We start from the raw sequence: 23,691 nt of genomic DNA, 5'->3' as shown, positions 1-23,691 counted from the left end.
GCCCTTACTCTAGAGCACATATACCAGTTTTCTTGACTAAACAAGAAATACTGTCTTAGAAATAAATTATATTATTTGTCACGACACACATGGGAAATACTTACAGCTCTGACTCGCAGAAGGTGTGATATGACAGACTGCAGTTCATCGCTATAGTGTTTTAGCTCAGTAAATCTCCTGGGAGCAGGAAACAGATAGTACATCATTAGCCATCATGAAAGCAAGCTTTCACAGAACACAAGATAGAGCCACAACACTACAACCAGAGAGACTGAGCCTAGATTATGTTGAGGTGGGATTAGCTGAAGACTCCTAAAGAAGTGACTGCAGAGTTTAATCTTCCTAAAGAGAACAACCCAACACTTGCAGAATTGTTTGGGGTTTTGACGGTTTAGAACAATTAAAGAGAAATTTTTATGAAGTAAGTAGTTAACTGAAATTACTACATCATTGTTGGGGTTGTTTTTAAAAGTGGGATTTATAGAGGCATGTGTGAGTGAATAGGAAAGCTTCAAATAAATACAAAGCCAAAATCAGCTGCAAAATCAAAATCTGCTGCAGCATACTTACTTCTTAACAAAAACATGTTCACGTTTCTGACCTGACAAAGATATTTTACTTCCAAGCTGCCATCTAGCCAGTTTTGAGTACAGCCTTTCAGAAGTTCAAGGAAGCATTCACAATCATCACAAGTCCACTAAGGCTAAGCCGTATGGTCACTGTAACTAGTTACATACAAAACCCTATCTAGACCTGTACCTGCACAGTTACTCAAGGCTAAAAGCAATCAAGCCATTACAATTTAGCAAGGTAACAAACAGTAAGGTAACCCATTACAAGTAACAATGGGCACACTGTTGGCCTGCCTCTACTGAAAGGAAGAGGCATTTTATCTGCCACCCCAGGAAAGCCTTGGTGATAGCTGAAGTTATTCAATTTAGCTCAGGCTACAGCTTTGCTAGTGACAGATAACTAAGCCACAGTAAAGGCCACTTCTGCACATGTTAATGTTCCTCTCTACTATACACTAGTCTAATTCATGACCTACTTTGATACAAAAGACTGTATTCATCCAGATGGGAAGCCAGAAACACTTCTATCTAAATTACTAAACAATGATCTGAAAATACACAAACACAGCAGAACACAACCAGAATTAAGGAATGGGAGACTATGATTAGCCTTCCAGGCTGATGTTCAAGCATTAAAACCTTTATGCGTCCTCCCACCATGGGCACACAGTCAGGCTTTGTATTTCAGAATAGTTTGTACCCAAGAGGTCTTACTGAAATGAGTCAGGTCACTTGTTTTGGGTGACCAAGTATGAAATTCCAGGGTTTTTCATTTAACACCTCTTCATCCCCTGCCAGGAAGTCTTTCCCTAAAATACTGTCCTCCTTACATTCAGGAAGTAGGAGCTTTATTACCATTCCTAATATTTTTGATCTCCAAGGAGCATCTTTTATAAGATTACGACACACACAGGGTTAAAGCACATGAAAAGATTTAAAAGCCAGCAGAGAAACTGTATGGGAAAAATAAATATTGTCATTGATCTGCACAGTGGGGTTTAGAGAGCAATCTTTTCAGTTTACACGTTATAAAATATGCACCAGGGCCGCATGTCAGACAGCTGCAGACACATACAGTGAAGATACTTGAAATAATTGAACTAAAAACAAAAGATTAAAAAGCTTGCCTTCAGCTCAGACAGATCCCTCTTTCCAATCCAGAAATTTATAATGAAGTTTTATTTATCCTGTTTTGTGGCAAGAAAACTTTTAGGAATGCCGTACTCCCTTAAGGCAAGAGTCAGGAACCAAAGAGGACTTTCAGTATCCTGGACTCCAGCAGCAATAGATCTTCTCCCATGCCAATTCCGCCTCCATTAAACAATAAAAAAATAATAATAATTAAAACAAATCACCACTACAGAATCAAGCTGTCTTTTTGTTGTCTCAGAACAACACAAATCAAAGTGATGTTATTTTTTTGCCTAATCTTCCGTCAAGGGTGAAAATTTCACAAATACAATCTTCCAGGAAAAAATGTTTTAAAGAGATTTGTGGTGGTGCAGATCAAAGGTTTATTTTTCAAGTATTTGCTCACTGCTCATGTGAAAAATTACATAAATATAAAGTCATCTCCAAACCAAGTTTGGCGAGGCACACAAAGGGATGTTTACTTCCCAGTGCATAACAACATAAGTGTGAAACAAGACACAGTTTTGGCACTCGGTAACTGAAACAGGCCTAGTGCTTTTCCCTTGATTTTACTGGTTCTGCAACATTACCAACAGTCTAGATATTTAACTGAACTATTAAGTAGAAGTTCAGACACAAATGAAGAACAGATCAGGGGCCATTCCTGTAGGAACACCACTAGGCTGCTTCTCAGAAATATGTTTTGTAGTAATATCAAAGAAGATAATGTCATATTGACATAGTCTCTACCGTAAATACATTCTTTACTTTGCACATTTTGCTCAGCAGAACTTGTCCACGTATCAGGCAGGGCAGCAGTGCTGTTTTGTGAAGGAAGATACCACAAGAAGAGAACAGTTCACTAAAAAACAAGCCACTTGTCCAACTAACCAGACACAAAGGGGAGGTTTCTGGGTTTTTTTTCTTAATTCTGCCTTAGGAAAGGATTTAGTGTTTTCTTAAGAAACTTCACCAGGAAGAAAGCTATTGTTTTGATTACAGCACAGTAAGAGAATAAGAGGATGAGTGCCATGAGGCCAAATTGGAGAAGTTTGCAGTAGATACAAATTTACCTCTGAGTATCAGAATACCACGTTTTTATCACCACATAAATTCCATCATTAAAGATATTAATTGCTTCCCACAGGAGGAGGTTTAGTTTCCAGTCCACAACTGAACTCGTAGAGCAGCAATGTTTTGGCTGTTTGAAGCCCCCCATGTTGCTCTAAGCAAAAGGGTGCAGCTCCACAGCACCACAAGGCAATCCAGACTGGGAGCTGCAGCTATCCTTCACCCAAACCCTTCCTGGTCCAGGAACTTGAAAGCTTACACTCCAAGCAGCAGTCAGATCTTTTGTTTCAGCAAGGTGAGCTTCCTGAACCCACTTTACCACCAGTCACACAAGCACCAAAGGTAATGTAGGGGGTAAGGTGTCAGATTCCAGGCAGCTCAAGCAGTAAAAGGGTGAGGCAGAGCAAGGCACCATTCCTCCTGCTAGAGCCACACACGCAGTACTAAATGCACTTGATTTGAAAAAAACCCCAACAGCATGCAAGTTATGTTCATCAGTAATTTACTAACCATCTTGTATCCAAAAGTTCAATTTGGAAGCTCTGTAGCTGGCAGAATACAACAGAAAGCATGTGCCGTATCTCTTAAGTGCTGTAAAGTCTCTATTGAGACACAGATACTGAGACTGGTTTTGTTACAAGCCCTTCCTCATGTTTTCTTTGTATTAACTCTTTTCCCGCTTTTTACAAAGCCACTTCTCACAACAGCTTTGCTTTTTGAAACAACAAGTTACCTCCAAAGGTGACAGTATAGACAGTATATTCCTCATCTCAGCCTTAACCAGTTTTGCCCACCTATGCCCACAGGCAGACTACTGGCAAAGTTTCCCTGCCATTAAAGCATGAAAACCTAATTCCTGCTAGCCATAGATGAAGATGATCAAGGATGAAGCATTCAAAGGGTCAAATTCAGCTACTGAGAGAATTGCTGTCTTTTGATCTCAGTCGTGAATGTTATCTTTAATACTAAAGCCTAGCTAAAAGCTTCCTTGCTGCCACAGAAGGCTGCGAAAGTAAACACAATAATTAGGAGGGACTGCACCAATTCATATATAAGTCTACAAAGTGGTTCAGAAAGGTATGTACCCTCTAACGTCCTTAACACAACAGCCGTAGATGCTAGGGGAGTACAAAGAGAGCAGACGACAGAAAGCAGTCAGGCATACGGGCTCTCCCTAAGTAGCATCCCCTATTGCCACTACTTGACAGCTGGTGAACCCAAAGGTGCACTTCGTAAGGGTCTCTATATAGACGGCAAATAGCAACATCTCTTGACTCTACAGCCGCACACTAATGTTTCTAACTATTGTAGACACAGAAAGTCTCATTTTACCCCTCTCACCGTCACCTATGGTGTGATGAGCCTCCCACTACATACCCTGGCAATTCTGAGCAGTTTTTTGATCCAGCAGATTGCTCCAACGCCTGTCCCAGAGCTTCTCAAACTGCAACAGAGCTGAACTGACCTCTGGATTTCCAAAAGCATCTGTGAAAATTGGCAGCTTGAAGAGAACTATGAACTGCAACACTAGCGAGTGTGCATACAGAGTTGCACACTAGCAGATTTTTGGAAAGACCTGCTAGCAATCTGTATTCTCTTCACACTTAAGGTTTCTTTACAAACAAATATTGAGACAAAAGTCTGGGCCTTTCTGTCTCTTGCTTTTATTCTACGTAAAATGCAAGGTTTCTGAAGGTTTGCTGCTTTTAAGAGGATTTATCAAACCTTTTCACACTGTTTCGTTACTGGTCTTCTGTTAAGATTTGAAGTGCAGAAAGATAATTTTTCTTTTCTGAGTTTATTCTAAGGACATAGAATATTCTGTCATCTGAAGTTGCAGTTGTAACTCAAAAGGGGAAGGAGAGGGAGGAAGGATGTGCAATCTTACTTGTCTGGGTTTTTCACTCTGAATGTTGCATTAAGAGCTTTTAATCTGGAATCTGCCTGAAAAAAGGGGAAAAAAAAGCTTCGTTAATTTAATGCAATTAAATTCCAGTGACAGAAAAAAAAAAATCTCAGCCTTCTGGCAGAACCACTAGAAAAAATCCTGCCTTCCTGGCATATTTAAATCTTCAAACGTCGAAAAAGCTGACACTGGCTGCTTTGCATGACAGATTTTTTTATTAAAAGTCAAAAAACTAAGGTATTTTTTGAAGTAGGATGTAAACAGTATCCACTAAAATTAGGCTGGTATAATCCAAATCCCATAAAAATAGTCCCTTTTCAAAATGTTACACAAATCATGGAGTTAAGATGTACAACCCTACATTCTTTTTAGATGAAGCAACTGGGTAACACAAGACCATATGGACAAACTATTTTATATTTTTTAAACCAAATAAAACCGGTGGTAGAGTGACCTCTATGTGCTCTTTATTACTAGGAACAGTTCCCCAGTGACATCAAAATATTATATATGGTGTTCTCTTATTTTATGGCTTGCTTTACAGAAAATGTAATTTGTATATCAGAATAGAACTATTTTTAATGCAGTGTTAATTTTTATAACAGAGTATGTGTAAATGTCTACAGAATAAAGTTCAATACCTAATTAAAAAGGTAATTGCCTACTTTGCTTTTTGAGATGTTGGTTTACCAATGACCGCAACAGCAGTCTGTAACTTCTCTAAGAAGGTGGGAGTTTTTCAGTTTAATTAAACATTAAACTGTGCAATGGGTATTTACCCTCAATACAACACCAACACAGAGAGCTATCCCAGCCTCATCCACAGAGGTCCCACATCACCACAAATTTTAATTTCTATTTAGCATTTTGCATATAGTTCACTCAGGGCTCATCTATACTGCATGAAAACTCCAGCTCCAGAAAAGTGGCTGGGGTTTACTTTTCATCAAAACATCCCTCTTTTCAGTGAAAAAAATTAAACACACACATCTGGTGAGGTGCATGGATTTCGTATACTGTACTCTTTTAGCTAACAGACTGCACCACAACTGCTAGCAGCAAGTTACTTTAGCAGTATTTGTTAGTGCTGGTATATGACACAGGAATATTTCATGCACTGCTACCGCCAGTTCAGAGCTTGAAGAGCTGTTTTGAATTTGATGGTGAAGGGAACATAGTGTTTCCCCAAACCAAGAAGAGAATCCTTCCTTTAGAGCTCTTGCAACAGCTTTCACAGATCAGCCAGGCACAGTCTGAGACTGTTTCACTTCCCTGAGAAGACACCCATATTTCAATATAACTGCAAGGCCCTTTCCCCTGGAACTGCCTCCATACCTATGGGACATTTAGAGGAGCATTCAAGTTGAGGGAAAGTAGCTTCTTTCCTGCAGCTAGGATGAAAGGTACTGATGGAAATCTTGTTGACTTTAGCTGTCCTTCTTCCAGTCACCAAACCACCGATACAAAACATAATCGACAAACCAAAAGGTGAGAGAATGAAGCCTGCAAAATTAGGACTGCCCGATACTGCAAGAGAACAGGTTCATTGTCACCACTATATGCAGGACTCCTCTAAGAATATCTTGCAACGGGAAGACAAAGGTGGCACAGGGAAGCATGTCCAAGGTAGCACAAGAAACACAAAACACTGTAGTAACTCCAAGTGCCAGTCTTTATGTTTATTCCAGGTGCTTCACAGGCTTGTATGGTCTTAGACCTCCCCTGCTACATCCCAATGAGTCATTACACACACCAGTCAGATTTCAGGTCGTTCAGACCCACTTATGTGTACTCCATACACCCTCTCACAGTACAACCCCCACCTAAGCACACTGATGCTACATCAGTCCTTCCCCTCTAAGCAGTCATTTCACAAAACACTGCATTTACGATCAAACAGCAAGCGCCAAAGCCATTTGAGTTTGTTGGGACAGCATGCACATTCAACAGGTCTACACTTGAAAAGGCTCATTCCCTACACTACAGTTAGAGGGGGAGTTTCTGCCTTTTGTTAGACACATGAAGTACTCCAAAGGAAGAGTTCAGTAAGTACACAAGCACTGTCAGGCAGCAACCAAGACCCTGCCTATGCTTGACCATCTTCTCAAGAAGGAAGGGATACTTCCTTCTAGCTGTTAACAGCACAGTAGCTCCCACACCACTTTTGAGCTTTTGCACTATGTAGAGTTACACTGTTAGAAAAATGTCTGTCCCGTCTTAAACTTCAGTTAAGACTAATGCATGCAAACATTTGAGAGATGAACTCATCAAATAAGGTACAAGCGAGGAGTTTTCAGACAGGTAATTCCTACTACGATCCTATAATCATCTCTAAGTAAACTAAAGGGAGAGGAATTTTATCCTTCCTAAAGGAAGAGTTAAAAACACAAGTGATAAACCCCTTAAAGAATAAAATTAAGTGCTGGGGTGGGAGAGAGGAAAGGCATGATTTAATAATACATTTGGCAGAGTAAACAAAGTCTCCAATATCAACATTTGACTCTAACAGGCTACACTGCTTTAATGCCTAACTTAAAGTTTAGTTAGCCTGATTCAAACCCTTTGGGACAAAACACAGGTCCTGCTTTAATGCATCAGCAGCAGAGACAGCAGCAGCATGTAAAACAGTGGTCTGATTCTAGTCTAAGACATATAGTAAATATATGTTGGTCCTTTAGTGTAGTGCTAAATAACCTGCAGTCTTAAGGAGTTTATACCTTAGATACTAAGTAAAGAAAATATGCTTTCTTCTAGTCCTTTGCAAAAAATTATTTCCTTTCCTAAGGAAACAGGACCTGTAAAAAGGAAACTATATACACAATCAAATCTAGAAGCAAAATAGGCCTTGCCCATTTGATTTAATCTACAATATGGTTTCACATAGGCAAATATTCTCATCATTCTGCTACGTTTTCTCTCATAAACTGTGTGCTTCTGAACACACCCTGCGAGTACAAACATTCTGAACTCCTGTGAGTGCAAGTTGAAATAAAGACGTCTTGACTAGGAGAACAAAGCGTGAGCACTTTACATTTTTTTGTATTGTGAATACTAGCAAAATGCAAATCCTACCATGATGGAAGAGAATTGTTGTCAACCTCAGTTATCAACGTTAAGTGTCAGTATCAAAGCCCCTTGGACATTGAGGATAAGGGCACCCATGATTTTCTTTAGCTCTCACTATTCAGAATAATTCTTGATAAACCACTCACTTTTCAGCTGTGATTTCATGAGAGTTGATCATGTTACAACCAAACAAAAGCTCAGTATTTGTGTCCATTTAGTAACTTTTCCAGACACAGCCCAGCAACCTACTAGCTTCTCACAGATTCTTGTCCTGTAGAGATAGACCACCTTTGATAAATTATTTCTACAAGTCTTCCATCGGTTCACCCAGCCATGAACTCACTGATGTCAACGGGGACAGCACTACTTCAAGATACATTACGTTAAACAGTTAGGGGGCATCAAATCCACTTGTCTTAGTCTCTTTCAGCTACTTAACCTTGTAGAGAAGTTCTACAATTCAGACTACTTTGCTTGCCTTTTTTTTTAACACCTTGGACCTCCTACCAGGATAAATCTGACACCCATCTCTAAAACAAAGCTAAACTAAACTGACAACATACACTGCTATGAGCTCAAATTCATTAATTTTAAAGCTTGTAAGGATCATGATTCTACATTATTAGCAGAATTACAAGGTTGTGCATCAAACATATTAACAAGCCTGCTAGAGAACTCAACGACTGAAGTCTTACCTATTACATGCTGAGAACACCACTGGGTTTTGTAGTTACAAGTATTCATAAAGCAATGTCTTTAACTCATTCTAACAGCAAACAGCCTTTCATAAATTGCCTAAAACATGTCTGCTGGAGTGTTTCTGTGTCACTGCAGTCATGAGACAAAAAAACTACAGTAATTACCTTTATCTGAAACCCAGTCTCATTCACCATTTCTTTCCATCCACCTTCCTAAAAAGACAGGAAAAGAATGTTCAGTTGGAGTGATTTAAGAGCACCACAGATTTTGCAAGTCCCTGTATCAGTCCGTATATTGGAAGAACTTCTGCAGTAAGCCTTGGTTCTGCCTCAGCTACTCCCCTCATGTCTTCCCAAGAATCTGGGTTAAGAATAACACATCACTACATCGGCTTACATACTAACCTCCCCAAACCCCTCTCTTCTTTGCTATCCAATTTCCTCATTCTATAAACTGGGGGTAGGAGCTGCACACAGCTTTGTCTAAAGAGATAGCTCAGCTCTCTAGAAAGAACAGTAGTTACTATCTATTGCCTGTTAAGATTATCAGCAGCTCCAAGGACCTTTGCAGCTTGTGGTAGAGAGCACCCAGAGAACAAATAGCTGTCACCTGTATACAGTGCTCATGCAGTCACCATGCTCACATGTAGGGGCTGGTTGTCCACCATTCTCAGTTCCTATACACTGGTTCATCTACACACTATACTGTGCTGTGCTAAACATATCTATATCTGCTCATTCTGCTATTTGAGAATCTTTCATCAAAGCACAGAAAAAAGGAACATCCAACATCTCCTGAAGTTGAAAAATGCAGAATGCAATGTTTTAATTGACAGCTGAATCACAACTTCTGTGATAACACGTTGTACTGGTTTTGGACCACAGCACATACAAATGGATCATGATTCTAACCACAAAGCTGAAGAAGCCATGAATATCCAAAAGCTGAACTGGAAGCCAGTACTGTCTCCACAGTCAGCAGTACAGCATGCTAACTACTTCAGCTTTAGTCCTAGGGAAGCTTTCCCAACCAACATACATTAAGTTCCCAATATGCTGTTCAAAAAAGGTGGAAATTCTCTCTTAGGAGCCTTAAAACTAGATTGGAAAGAAGCCATAAGGTACATTAGAAGGCCAATTGTACAACTGCAGTGGGCTGTTAAGAAGCTTTTAGATAGACAAGCCTTTTTCACCTCAAGTTTATTCATGTTGTTTATCCTTATTCTAGACACAGAACAAGCTGTGGATCAATGGGAGGGAGGAAGAGCAAAAGGACATCTTAAATAAATAACCACTAAAGAACTTATTTAGAAAGCACATCACTTTACCATACCTGCGTTAAAAATGAATAGAAGATTTTGTCTTGGCAAAGAACAGGATGTGAAGCCACACGCAACAGGAAGTTTTCCAAACCGATTCTTCTTCTTTCTACAAAATCTGGATCCATATTATCTGCTGATAGCTTGTGCCAAACAAAGTCAGCCTATTTAAAAAGAAAAGAGCCAATAGTAAACAAATAACAAACAATACAAAGCAAGCCACAGCCTCGGCCTCCTTACCCTTTTTTCTGGCAAAGGTGGAACAACAATATGTGGATAGGTAACCGACAAGTAATTCCTCAACAACTCAAATTCACTGTAACGCCGCCACAGGGAGTCCACTGGGGCGCATTGTCCCTCACTCTGGGGCTCAACCGCTCTGGAAGATAAAAGAGCAACTTTGAGCATTAGTAAGCTACCACCTTCAAACCATCAGTACAATTAGAGCAGAGGCCCTAAACATAGTTACCCAGCAACGATTACTGCATAACTGGCTTATAATCCAAAGTAATCTTAATTGACTTTGTATCTATATACTTCATTTAAAGATATTTATAATTTCTGCCTGATAGCACTCAAATATTTAGGAACACAGGAAAAGTCAATGCATTTTCATCACACCACAAACAGGTAGGTCACAGTCAAGGAAACAGTCATACCAATGACTTGGTTCCATAACTATAAAATAAGATTTCTCTTGTAACAGCGTTAGGCTCCAAGTCAGCATGATTTCATAAGCAGCCAAAGGATACAGAGTATTACAAGGAGAAATTTACTATTCAATAGGGAAATCTTCACTTCAGATGATAAAAATAGTCTTGCCCGCAACAGCTAGAATAGTTAAAAAATATAACTTTAAAAATATTAAGAAATTTTAAAGGATATTTTCAGAAAAATAGAGCAAACTTCAAAGCACTTCCTTTTTTTTGCTCGAAGTGGTATCTTTTTATATTTAAGGACTAAGGACACATAGTCCAACAAACCAGCTAAAAGAATAAGCAGGTACAAAACCAATCCACTTGAAAAAATTGTTAAAAAAATAAAGTCAACATCACCTAGCAAGGTATCAAAGGATTTTATGTTACCATAAAAGGAGAAACCAAAGATTATTACAGGTTTTAAAAGTAATATAAAAACCCGGAAAAAAATCATTCTTCATACAAGACATTTAAAGCAACAGAAATACTTTGCAATATCATAAAATAAGCAACAAGTCAGTAACACTTACTGACAGTTGGCACGTGTCAGAATAAACACAGAGAGAGAATTCAGACAATGCACTCAGCATAAATCTGGGATGTCGGGATCTACCTTAGTTCTTCAATGAAGTGACTAATTAGCATACAAGGCACTGGTATAAATCTACATCAAACATTATCAACTATGTTGTGAGATTCTCACGGATTAGTTGAGGTTGGAAGGGACCTCTGCACATCCGTAGTCTAACCCCCTTGCTCAAAGCAGGTCACACAAAGCCACATCCAGACAGGTTTTGAGTATCCCCAAGGACAGAGACACTACCACCACACTGGGAACCCATTCCCGTATTTGACCACCGTCACAGTAATAAGGTTTTCTTATTTTCAAATGGAACTTCCTATATCCAAATTTGTGGCCACTGCCTCTTGTTCTCTCTCTGTGCATCACAGAGTCTGACTCCACCGTCTTTACCTTCTGCAACAGGTATTGACACACATTGCTAAGATCCCCTGAGTTCTTTCAGATCAGCCTCTCCCTGCATGTCAAGACACTCCAAGCCCGTAATCATCTTCATGGCCCTTTACTGAACTTGCTTCAGTATGTCCACACCCTCGTAGTGCTGGGGAGCCCAGAACTGGGCACAGTAAGTTATGTACTACAAGCACTTACTCGTAGGGTACTCAGAGAATAGGGTATTACATTATTTCTTCCAGCAGAACTCCGGCCATAGAGTTCTTTAATTCATAAGAACTTTATGAAGGAGTTTTAAAAACATCTAAATAACACACAATTTTTTAAGCTATTCTTAACCTGCAAGGTTGGACTTCTAATGACCTTATTGAAAAGCAAAACAATCCCACTCCAGATCAGCCTCAATTACTTGATACACTTAAATAAAACAGAAGTAGCCTTTGTCACTCATTTCTGAACTCTCATTACAGCAAGGCTGATCCTCTCTATCCTCTTGCTTAAAAAAAAAACAAACATGGTTACATCTTGAGGTTGAAGTAAAGAAATACTGCAACAGAAATTTTTAAATGAATAAGGCAGAACACTTTCTGTATATTTGCCTTTGCTTCATGGAAAGGCCATTTATTCCAGGTGACTGAATTTGTAGGAAAAAGAATGTATTCACAAACATTCAACAGAAACTGCTGCAGATAAAAACAATTTGAAACTGACATAAAAATAGGTGAGCGCACTGCTGGCAGCCACTAAATTGCACTACCAACCTCCCCCAGAATTCTTCCCAATTAGAGTATTTAGATTCAATGAAGTTGCAACTGCAGCCACTGCAGAGTTTTGAAGAGGGTAAGCTCATCTCAGTGCTGGGCGAGCAGGCTGCACCGCATTCCTCCCTACATCAACATTGCACAAATTAAGCATTTCAAGAACATTTCAGCTAAAAGCAGGAATCCAGTGACCGTGTGATTGCTGAGCTGGATGTGAATTTAAATAGATAAAGTACGCCATGGAAGATTAGCTGTTCACGTGAAAGGTGAAGGCACAAATCTTGTTTTTCTAGAGAAGACTCCCAGCAGTGTTTGGTAAATAATCTGGCCATTCAAGAGACTCACACAGAAGTATTTACAACTAGGAATCCTTTTACTCTCCAGCTTCAGCACCTATCAACCAGTTGCACTGACCATGAGTTTCAAGAGCACTACTTCTATATGGGTTATTATCAACGCTTAAGCAAGACTGCCACCATCAATACATCATAGAATTATGGGGACCCTGTCTGAGAAGACTCTGCATGAGCAAACATGAAAAGGGAGATGAGAATACACACAGGCCAGGACTACCCTGAGAGCACAGACACATCCCAGGAGAACCTAGCTGTGATGCAGATACAGATGCTGCTGGGACAGCAGTGAACACTGGAGACTCACCTAGAGCTAGGCAGATGCATTGCACAGAGGGAAGTAGAGTAAGGCCATCCTTACTCTAAAGGTGGGAAGATTACAGATCCAGATCTCCATAACATAATGCCTGTTCTATCAGACAAGAAACAGAAGAAGAAAAAAAACCCAGCACAATGCATTTCGTCCATTGCTACTAAATATCTCTGTCACTCTTCTGTATAACCATTTCCTGGCCACAGCAAAGGCAGCCCTGAGATTGGCTCAGGAGTTTAATCAGCTCCTTTCCAGTGATGAAACACTGCAACAGGAGAGTTTCATTATTCATCTTTATTTTTTAAATCAGCTGAAGTTTAAGACTGACTGCATCACCTTACAAACAGAAGCAGGCTAGGTGCACACACACCACTGACAGTTTATGGCAGCCTAAGAAATTTCAGACATACAGTCGAGTTACAGAGGCTTGCGAACTTACCACCAAAGGTAAACTGCAGGCAGAACTGTTCACTTTATTTTTTAAACATCATTCTTATTTTTCTTGTCAATATGAGCCCCTAAGGAAAAGCACTGCTAGCCACAATGATTTTTCATCTCTACTTACCTTATTCTGTGGGCTTATACACTGCCATACGTAAATTGAAATATAAAGTTTTTCACCTCCTGCAGACAAAGTACTTGGAAACGTTCATTTGGCTGTTTTGTTTCAACACAGCATATACTTAATTGTTGTCTTCTGCTTCTGACCTGATCAATTCCCAATGTAGCGCAAGCTTGATCTCATATTAATCACATATTTATCTTTATATAGCTGAATAACCTGTAACATCAACAAGGTCAGCACAGAGAATAATGAAAAAGAGTTTGCTGTTTATCTTTCAAGGAAGTTTCTGATTCAAACATTCCCAATCCATTTTCAAGTGCACTTCTGTAGAAATACAACTTCACAAGATGTTAGAAAAGAACTATCACCAATTTTCACAGAATCGCAGAATTGTTTAGGTTGGAAAAGACCTTTATGATTAAGTCCAACCATAAATCTAACACCACCAAGTACACCACTAAACCATGTCCCCATGTGCTGCATCTACACATTTTTTAAACATCCTTCAGGGATGGTGACTCAACCACTTCCCTCGGCAGCCTGTTCCAATGCTTGACAACACTTTCTGTGAAGTAATATTTCCTAAAATCTACTTTAAACCTCCTCTGGTGCAACTTGAGGACATTTCCTCTCACCCTATCACTTGTTACCGGGGAGAAGAGACCAACACCCACCTTGCTACAACCTCCTTTCAGGCAGTCGTAGAGAGTAGTAGATTTTGGTGGTATGCATTTGTAAGTGACCTCAACATAGCACTCATATAAAAAAACAGTAATATACATTAGTATTATGAAGTTAGGTAGGCTGTCTTCCATAGTTGATTTTTCTTAACTCATCCTTCTCTGGCTTGCTATTTCTTCACACACTCATTTTTGCCAAGTCAGCTTTATAGTATAAAAATTGATCTGTATTTTTCTTAGAACTCCCAATTCCTGCAGTCAAGAGAGTCACATTATCATTTAATAAGCTTCAGTAGTTTTAACGCTACAAGCATGACAAAAGAACTAAAGAATCGTGCTCTGTTACAAACTTAACAGGAGAAAAAAAATGTAATCAAGAAGACTGTCTTTAGAAATTTAAAAGTGACTTCTCAGATTGAACTTTGTTTGGGGAACTACACATACTCTACTTCCGATGGATGGATTACAGGTTAGAAGAGAATGCACTTACATTTCAAGTTCCTATCCTACAAATAATGAAGAAAAGCAAATCCACCAATAGGATCATCATATATTTTAATAGCGAGGCAGCCCATTTATCATTTGTAAGGGTTCAGGCCAACACACCATTAGTAAACTGTCATTGTAAGAGGTCATAGCCTCCTGACAAGAGAATGCTGCAGTGTAAATAATGCTCTTAATGCTTCATGATTGTTCTGCAGAGTTTATTATAAACTAGAAGCAAAGGCCATGTGGAGCCGTAACTGTGCAAAAAAATTCTCAACATGCCTACTGTATCAGTATGTCAGAATTAAGAAGAATATATCAGTCATTTAAAAACAAAAAAACCCACAATAATCAGAGTAGTAACATCTCAGTCCACACACACAAATGCCAAGTAGAAAATTACATAGGAATCAAAATTTTTAAAAGGCCATCTAGGAGTGTAGCACTTCAGTAGGGAAGGACCACAGTTTTATAGAGAAGCCTAGTCCTGCGTCAGAATAAACCAATACCACCCTCAATGGAGATGCAGGCACTCTGTTACTTGAAGTTTTACATCCACAAGGGGCCTCAAGAACTCAAGGAGGAAGGAAGCAGGCTGCCGGACCAGATCACAACACTCAGCACATCTTCCCTGCCCACGCTGAAGAAGCGAAGGAAGTTTACCAGATCTAAAACCTACTGTCAATTCATTCTGACAAAGCACATCTGCAGACAACAGGCTAGGCTGGCTTCCCTAAACCTAAGTTAACCAAGTTTTACCACCCTTATGAGGGACACACAAGCCCCACGTTGAATCCCGAAGAAAAAGGATAAATTACTACTAGAGAATCTTGAAGGTCAAACCTGCCTGCATAGTTTACATATAACCTCCTCAACACAGTCTAATATCAGCAGCCTGATGTTATTTCTCTCCTCAGATCATACTTACTTCCTTTATTCTAACATGCATTTACTCTCACTGTCTCAGAAGTGCAAATGCTCCCTTTTTTGGTGGTAGATGCTGCTTTTATTTTTAAAAAACACAGTGCACAGTTTGAGGTGAAAAGCAGTTAAAGGACAACAGGTAAAACAAGCGAGTACAACGGCAAAATCGGTAAACAGACACTAGTCCAGAGAAACGTCTGGATGTTCTTTGCCCAACAACCCACTGCAAAAAGCTGCACCCTAACAACTGCGCCTCAGCAAGAGCCTGCCACTGCACCACCCTTCCCTGCAGGAGCAACATCCCTGCTGCCTCTGCCACAGCAGCACCCGCTCTAGATAGGTTTCTCCAACAGGCTGTGAAACATCACTTTAGTGACTTTGAGGGACTGGAGAAGGAAGATGTTGCAAGAGGACAGCTGAGTAGCACCCAATAAAGCAGCAATGCTTTTTAAGTTAACTCATTTGAATAAGTTTAAGACACATATGAAATTATTAGTACTAGTTGTAGATTTCCCTCTTCCACCCAGGCTTTGATAAAGTAAAAGTAGCCAGATTCTGCTTTCTAGAGAGAACACAGCTATGGTGGGAAAGTACTATACAGCCCCTAATTATAAGCCTGTGTCCACACCACTGCCTTTTAAATGAAGCGGCGAGTGTTTGAAACTGCATGGATGGATTTGGGACAGGCAAGCAAGATGAGAGGAATAATCTTTTTTAATCACAGAAAAATTTCTCCACCTGGTTACATACAAGACCATAAAATATCACCAATTACAAGGGCATTTCTCCCCAGGAACCCTGTTCTAGAAAGGAAGTAGAAATCCACACAGGTACTCATTACACTTAATACCTTCATTACCATCTAATTTTTTAGACCACATTATGAACTCCACCATTAAATGCAAACACTGCAGACCAGTTTCAACTAAGATTATAATCACCTGTTGACATTCAGTCAAACTTCTCAATTTGTTTTGGTTTTAAAAATACAATATAATACTTGTACAGTCTTGAGGCAGGAAAACCATATGTTTCCCCTCTAAGTACAGTTTTAACAATACACGTTATTCATTAAATGAACCAACCTGCCTGAAAAAAAATTAAAAGACAAAATTGAAACCTTCAGCTTTCACATTCATAACTGATGTTATCATAAGCGATTAGAAGATTACATTACTCCAAAAGTCACGTCCGTTCACCTTAATTCAAAGTGCCAACGTGAAAACTTTAGATTAACCTCTTCCCATTTCCCATTTAAAACTGATTATCTTAAATGAGCCATTAAATAATTCTGAATGCAATAAAAAGAGAAATGGCTGCAAAGTATTAAGTCAGCCGAAAAGGCAATACATCGGTTTATTTCCTTGTAAAAGCAATCATCTCTTCAATTGCAGAGGCAGTAACTTTGCTTTGAGCCTTTGACCTTCCAGTGAACAGAAGCAACACCTTCACTCCTCTACCACGCACAAGGCTCACTCTCCAAGTAGAGGAAGACCAGTTGAGGGGGCTGGGCAACTTTTTCCATTAGCTATTTAGAAACGGTCTCTGCATTTAGAAGTCTCAACAGACAGAAGAGCAGTCATTACAGATCAGCCACGTTCTTTGTAAACCAATGAAGGTCACCCAGCACACTGTATGACAAAGAGGCCGTTCTCTTGTCAGAACATTTTCACAGCCAGGTGATTTTATTTTATTATTACACTGTCACGTGAATAGTCCACAGTATTTCACTAAAATACACATCCACTAGGCAGATTAAGGATTCATAGTATTAAGTAGAAATCAGCACTAAAGTAAATTTTCTATTCCTCCATACAGGATCACAGAATGGTTGGGGTTGAGAGGGAGCTCTGGAGATCATGCAGTCCAAACCCCCTGCTAACGCAGGTTCACTGTCTCCCTTAGCATCCTCTTGGTGAACTTATGCCAACCACTCCCAGAAACCTTCTTTTCATCCTTTTCCCCTCTTCTTTACCTCCTGACTATCCCCTGTTCAAAGCTCATGCTGAATTTAGACTTTCTCCCTTTTTTCCTGATACCTCCTTTGCACGCAGCAGACAAGTCTTCCTGACTCTCAATGACTGAGATCTGCATTTTGTTGTTTCATCAGAAGACAGCGTACCTCTGTGGGCATTTGTTCTGTGCCTCTTCCCAGGAAAAGCATGCCTGGGCTCTTCACCTGGCCCATCATGGAATGGGAGACTTTGGGAAAGGAACTCAAACAAAACATAATGAAGGAAAAACTCCTTAAGTTCCACAGTGCAGCACTGCTATATCCGAACTGTGACCTAGCTGGCTACTGATTTCCAAGTTAATTTCTCTCGTGGAATCTATACTGGAGGAGTAACTAGCAAATACAGTGGGCCACCCTGTCAAATTACTACAAAAGGAAGTAAACACTACTAGGGCTGGAAACCAGGGATCCTGCTATTAAGTGATCAGCTACCAGGCTGCACAAAGTTGCATTACTTTTTCCTAAAGCGACATTTAAATAAATAAATAACCCACTCTAATCATCATATTGTGTGACCAGAGGGACCAAGCTAGAGACCTGCTTCCATCCCTGCTGACTTTCAAAGTTAACTAATTGGAAGTGTCCTACTACTACACATGAAATTGCTTACTTTGAAGAACAGGAAAAAAGGCATCCCTGTAAATACTATAATTAAAAGTCCATCACCACAGAGCAGTTTGAAGTGCTCTGCATTCTGATTAATTTTTGGTGCTGTCATGGAAAACCAAGGGTACAAGACCGGGAATCAAATTCTGGGTTTTATACTATTTCAGTTCTTGTAGTTCCGTGCAGACTCTTGGATAAGACACAGCTGCCTACATTTCTAAAAAGCATGCAAATCTGAATTTAAGTAAGGCCTTGGATATTTGCAGTTTCCCCTACAAAGTGCAAGTGATATGCTGAGCACCTACACCTCAAGAAGGAATATGTTGTTACACATCTTAATTATACGAATTGGTATTTGCCTTACTGCCATTTCCCACAAAGAGGTGGAAGCGTTCATCTGTTCTCACAGCGAGAATATAAAAACTAAGTTATTTAAAGATAACTATATCATTTAACGGAAGCTTTGAAATGAACTGACTTTAAGATTAATTGAACGGAAATTGCTCACCACAAAGACCTACTTAGCTAATGCAGAAAGGTGTAAACCAAGACTAAAGGACACGCTTTCAGGAAGCAGACCTTTGGAAGTGGCTGAGGCTCTGCAGTCTACAGCAGTGGTTTGTTTTGTCTCAAAGAAAGATCTACATGGATGTGGAATATTGCTAAAAAAAATTAACAAAAAAAAAAATCACATGAAAGTGTGAGAATAGTAATGCATCTTTTCATTTTGGAAAGAAAAAGGAAGAAACACCATCACCTTCATTTTGAAAACAGTTTCATGGGCACCAGTGAAACTAAGATTTTAAAAGTTTAGGTACTCAGCTTCTGTTCTGTTACGAATATACAGTGGTTATAATCGCATCCATCTCATGTCTCTTATTCACCCAGATGCATGCAATTCCCCAATTCAATTTGAAATTAAATCCTAGATAGCAGTAATGGCAGAACCCCAGTTCACATCAAGGTAATGCAACTGTTATTAAGTGGTCTTCTTTTTCTATTACTATAAACTGAGTTCTATTCTTCAGCTACAAAATATCCTATTACCCACAGACAAATTGCTGTGAAGCCCACCTACAGCTACAGGCTCAGCAGGAAGCGTGTTTAATAGCCAGCAATTATATTTATGCAAGAAATTTTGCTTTCTCAGCAAAAGGAATAGAGAACCTATTTCATTAGAGATGTGACAAACCCATATTTTCAACAGTTCTACGACAAACATGTAATTGGTCTTGGTATTCGCTGACCACAGAATAAATCTTAATGAAAGAAAGCAATCTGGGCAGCAAAATGCAATTTTGCCACTACGAAAGAACCACTGGGAAAGAGCAGCAGGAGTGAGTCTAAAGTAATGTAAGGATGACTGGGAAAGGATGTCCAGTCAGCATGTTCTGGGGCTGCATAAAGATGCCCCCAGAGTACACTCCACATCACAGTTAGACCCTAACAATGCCGATTTTCTTCTCTTTTCCTTCAGAAATGTCATTACAAGAAAAATAACATTACTTCTGTGAGAAGACATGATCTTTAATATCAATAAACTGTAAATGCATTTTTTAAACATCTGAGCAACTGCCAAAGAGCTACAATGTTTGAAAAAAAAAAATATATGTCTATTTTGGATTTTATTCTTACAGTTTAGAAAAATACAATAAATGTATCGCAGCAGGTCTTCAGTTAGCATGACCAGTTTGTCTCTTCATTGGTTAAACAAGTTAAGAAGCCTTTTAAGTAGTAACTAGAAGACTTATGTGATAGTATTTCAATTTGAACTCTTCAGAGCCCTTGCAAAACGCAACTGCTTCGTTTCAGAAGGCTTCATCTGTACAACAGATCATTCCCGAGGCAACGCACAGAAGTTAAAACAGTTACTTTAAAGAAGAGAGATACAAAACTCCTAATAAAGTCCAATTTTGAAATGTTTGCTTCATCTGAGTAACATGATCCTGCATAACAGGAGTCATCTGTGACTGACTGTAAGGTAGAAGAGATTTTAAAGTTTTGTTTACCACTCAATACTTCAAATTGCCGGTTGTTTTGGCGGTACCAAGCATATTTACTGTACTTGTATTATTAATCTTGCTAATACAAGAAGACTGAAAGCAGCAAGTTCTCCAGTGAAAGTTCAAGCTAGTGCGAAGGAAGGAAATAGTTAATTAACCCTATGCCTTAGAGCAGCTACAAGTAGTAGGTGGTGATCAGCTCAAGCAAAACACTTCAGATATTAGTAGAGCACTAACTTTTGACCACATGACATAATTAATGAGACTTCTTTATTTTCCCATGATCCCAGACAAGCCTAATCACTACTTTAGATGACAACACACAATCTTCCTCACATACAAGCTGCACATACAACTTGCATATAAATTTATACAACTCAAGCTGAAGGAATAACCAAGCAGTTGTTGATGCCACCTTAAAACAACATCTTTCAAGCACACATTTTTCCACCTAGCTCCAAATGAAAAATTACAGTACATAAACACACCACCAGCACTAATACTGAACTGGAGATCAGATGCCAAGTTTTTACTGGAAAAGATCTTCCGAAGTAAGTTGATAACCATGTAACAAACCATAAACAAACTAAATCCTGTACCTTAATATTTCTGTGGGGAAGGAGAGAGAATCTGTTTAGCCTGGTACATCCACATACCCTGGAAGTGAGCTCCTGCCACCCACCTTGTCTCAATGAGGTAAGCAGTGTAAGTTTCTTGCATGTTCACGGCATTCCTTCCAGTCCGTTTTTCAGCTTCTGAAACAGTGATTTCCATTTTTTTTGCCAAACAGTCTTCCATCTTTTTAGGGGAGGAAAAATAAAGATTTATGTCACATCAGCTACACAAGGCAAAGCCTACTAACCCTTCCTTCCCTTCTCACACACCACGCTTGTTCAAATAAGACAGGTCTCTATACAAGAAACGCCTCTGGAAGGGCTTCGTTTTATACCCATAGTCTGTACCATATTTGCATATGAAAACAGAAAACCTGCATTTTGACGGCGGGGGAAGAGAGGAACAACCAAGTCAACAAATAGACAACTTTGGATGCCGGCAGCCACCAGAAGCCAAGGAGAGACAGAAAGGAGAAATGTGCTTCCTTAAAGGGAACAAAGTAACCTTTCTTTAAACACAAAACAAGCAAACCCTGCACTTTCTACCTAAACACTTCACAACTACCAGTGAATTCCTCCTCAGGACACCTGGGACACTCCTAAAACTCTCAGAGGAGGATCGTTATCTTTTGACACATCCGCATCAGTCAGGACCACTGCATGCCCACCCAGGGAAGGCAGAGCTCTGGGAACCTCCAGTTGAATTCAGCTGGGAGAGGGATTTACTTGTAAAACTGGGGTGAGGGAACCTCTGGCTGGATTCAACATGGAGTGAGATTTACTTGTGAAACTGGAGTAGGGGGGCAACAAATTCAGAAGTAACAACAATCATAATGTGGCACAAGGGATGAGGGCAGATGGCAGGCAAAGACCTCCAACAGCATAACAACAATAATAACAACATTAACAATAATCTGGCACAAGGGATAAGGGCCAGTGGCAGGCAAAGACCTCCAACAGAATAATTAGAATAATAATAATACATTAATTACTAAATAAATAATCTGGCACAAAGCATGAAGGCAAATGGCAGGCAAAGACCTTCCAACAGTGGCCAGAGAGGGACTGGCCAGAGAACCCACTGCTTGGAGGGACAAGGCTGCATCATCATCATCTGGCACAAGGGGTGAGGGCAGATGGCAGGCAAAGCCCTTCAACAGCATGATAATAAAAACATTAATAACAACAACAATAATGATAATAATAAATAAGCTGGCACAATGTATGAGGGCGGACAGCAGGCAGAGCCCTTCAACAGCATCACAGCAATAATAACAACAATAATCTGGCAGAAGGGACGAGGGCAGACAGTGGGCAAAGACTTCCAATCTGCTAATAACAATAGTAATACTAATAACAATACTCATAACAACAACATGGTGCTTGGGTGAGGGCAGGTGGCTGGCAGAGCCCTCCAACAGCTTAATAATAATGTTAATAACAACAATAATCTAGCATGAGGGATGGGAGCAGACAGTGGGAAAGACCTCCAATAGCATCATAATAATAATAACAATAATAACAACAACAACAACTCTACTATTAACACTAATAAGAACAATGTGGCACTCAGGTGAGGGCAGGTGGCTGGCAGAGCCCTCCAACAGCTTAATAACAATGATAATAATAATAAGAAAAATTATTATCTGGTGTGAGGGATGAGGGGTGACAGTGGGCAAAGCCCTCCAATATAATAACAACAATAATAACAAGAATAATAACGACAATAATAATGAAATAACAAAGAATATCACATAACAACATAATAAAATCTATAATAAATATAATATACAACATAAGTATAATGTATATATAATATAAACACATAATGATATAATAAATAAGTAGAGGAGGAGGAAAAAGAACAACACTACTAACACTATTACCACTACTAACACCATCACCACTACTAACACACACACCCCCCCTAATCCCAGCACCACCGCCAATAGCAATCCCATCCCCATCCCATCCCCACCGCTAACACGGCGGCCGTTCCCGCTGGGCCCCGCTGCTCTCCGGGGCCTGCCCGGCCTGCCCGGTGCCGGCCTCTCCCCGCCGTGCGGCCCGGGCCCCGCCGCCCGCTCTCTGTCTCTGTCTCGATCTCTGTCGCTCCCTTTCCCCCCCGTCCCTCCCTCCCTCTCTCTCACCGTGGGGGCCGCGGCGGGCTCAGCGCCGCCAGGCTCCTCTGGCCCCGCGCTCGCCATGGGGCGCGCGGAGAGGCCGCTCGCTCCGCGCACGCGCTGAGCCCGCGCCCGCCGCCCAACTCATCGCAGCTCCGGGCGAGGGCGGGGGGGGGGGGGGGGGCGGGGCCGTGTGTCTGTGTCTGTGTGTGTGTGTCTCTGTGTCCATGTGCCTGTATGTCCGTGTCCATTTGTCTGTGTGTCCATGTGCGTGTGTTGGTGTGTCTGTGTCCATTTGTCCGTTCGACTGTGTCCATGTGTCTGTGTTCATCTGCCTGTGTCTGCGTCCGTGTGCCCGTGTCCATGTGTCTGTCTCTGACTGTCTCTGTGTCTCTGTGTCCATGTGTCTGTATGTCCATGTCTGTGTGTGCGTGTGTCTGTGTCCGTTTCTCCGTGTGTCCATGTGCATGTGTCTGTGTCCAGTTGTCCATTCGGCTGTGTCCGTGTGTCTGTGTCCATCTGCCTATGTCTGTGTCCGTGTGCCCATGTCCATGTGTCTGTGTCTCTGTGTGTGTCTGTGTCCATGTGCACATGTCAGCGTGTCCGTGTGTGTGTCTGTATCAATTCCTGTGTGTCCATGTGTGAGTCTGTGTCCATTTGTCTGTGTGTCCATGTATGTGTGTCTTTGTGTCCATGTGTCTGTCCGTGTCCCCATGTCCATGTGTCTTTGTCCATGTTCCCATCACTGTCTCCGTATGTCTCCATGCATGTCTGTCTCCGTGTGTGTGTCCATGTGCATGTGTCCGTGTGTGTGT

At 40.4% G+C, this 23,691-nt stretch overlaps 1 protein-coding gene across 1 annotated transcript in view; it reads right to left on the bottom strand.

Moving 5' to 3' along the window:
• SNX4 (sorting nexin 4) overlaps nucleotides 1-23,040 on the bottom strand; it is a 36,697-nt gene extending 13,657 nt beyond the window's left edge. The window contains exons 1-7 of the mRNA XM_054070176.1: nucleotides 22,904-23,040; nucleotides 20,822-20,937; nucleotides 10,004-10,142; nucleotides 9,778-9,927; nucleotides 8,610-8,657; nucleotides 4,663-4,718; nucleotides 105-177 (exon numbers count right to left, since the gene is read on the bottom strand). Coding sequence (XP_053926151.1) covers nucleotides 105-177; nucleotides 4,663-4,718; nucleotides 8,610-8,657; nucleotides 9,778-9,927; nucleotides 10,004-10,142; nucleotides 20,822-20,937; nucleotides 22,904-22,960 — 639 coding nt within the window. The 5' untranslated portion in view covers nucleotides 22,961-23,040. The remainder of the gene's footprint in view (nucleotides 1-104; nucleotides 178-4,662; nucleotides 4,719-8,609; nucleotides 8,658-9,777; nucleotides 9,928-10,003; nucleotides 10,143-20,821; nucleotides 20,938-22,903) is intronic.
• Between the last annotated feature and the right edge of the window lie 651 nt (nucleotides 23,041-23,691).

This window comes from Cuculus canorus, chromosome 6 (assembly GCF_017976375.1).
Source record: "Cuculus canorus isolate bCucCan1 chromosome 6, bCucCan1.pri, whole genome shotgun sequence".
Lineage (NCBI taxonomy): Eukaryota > Metazoa > Chordata > Aves > Cuculiformes > Cuculidae > Cuculus > Cuculus canorus.
This window is presented reverse-complemented; position numbering and strand designations above follow the sequence as displayed.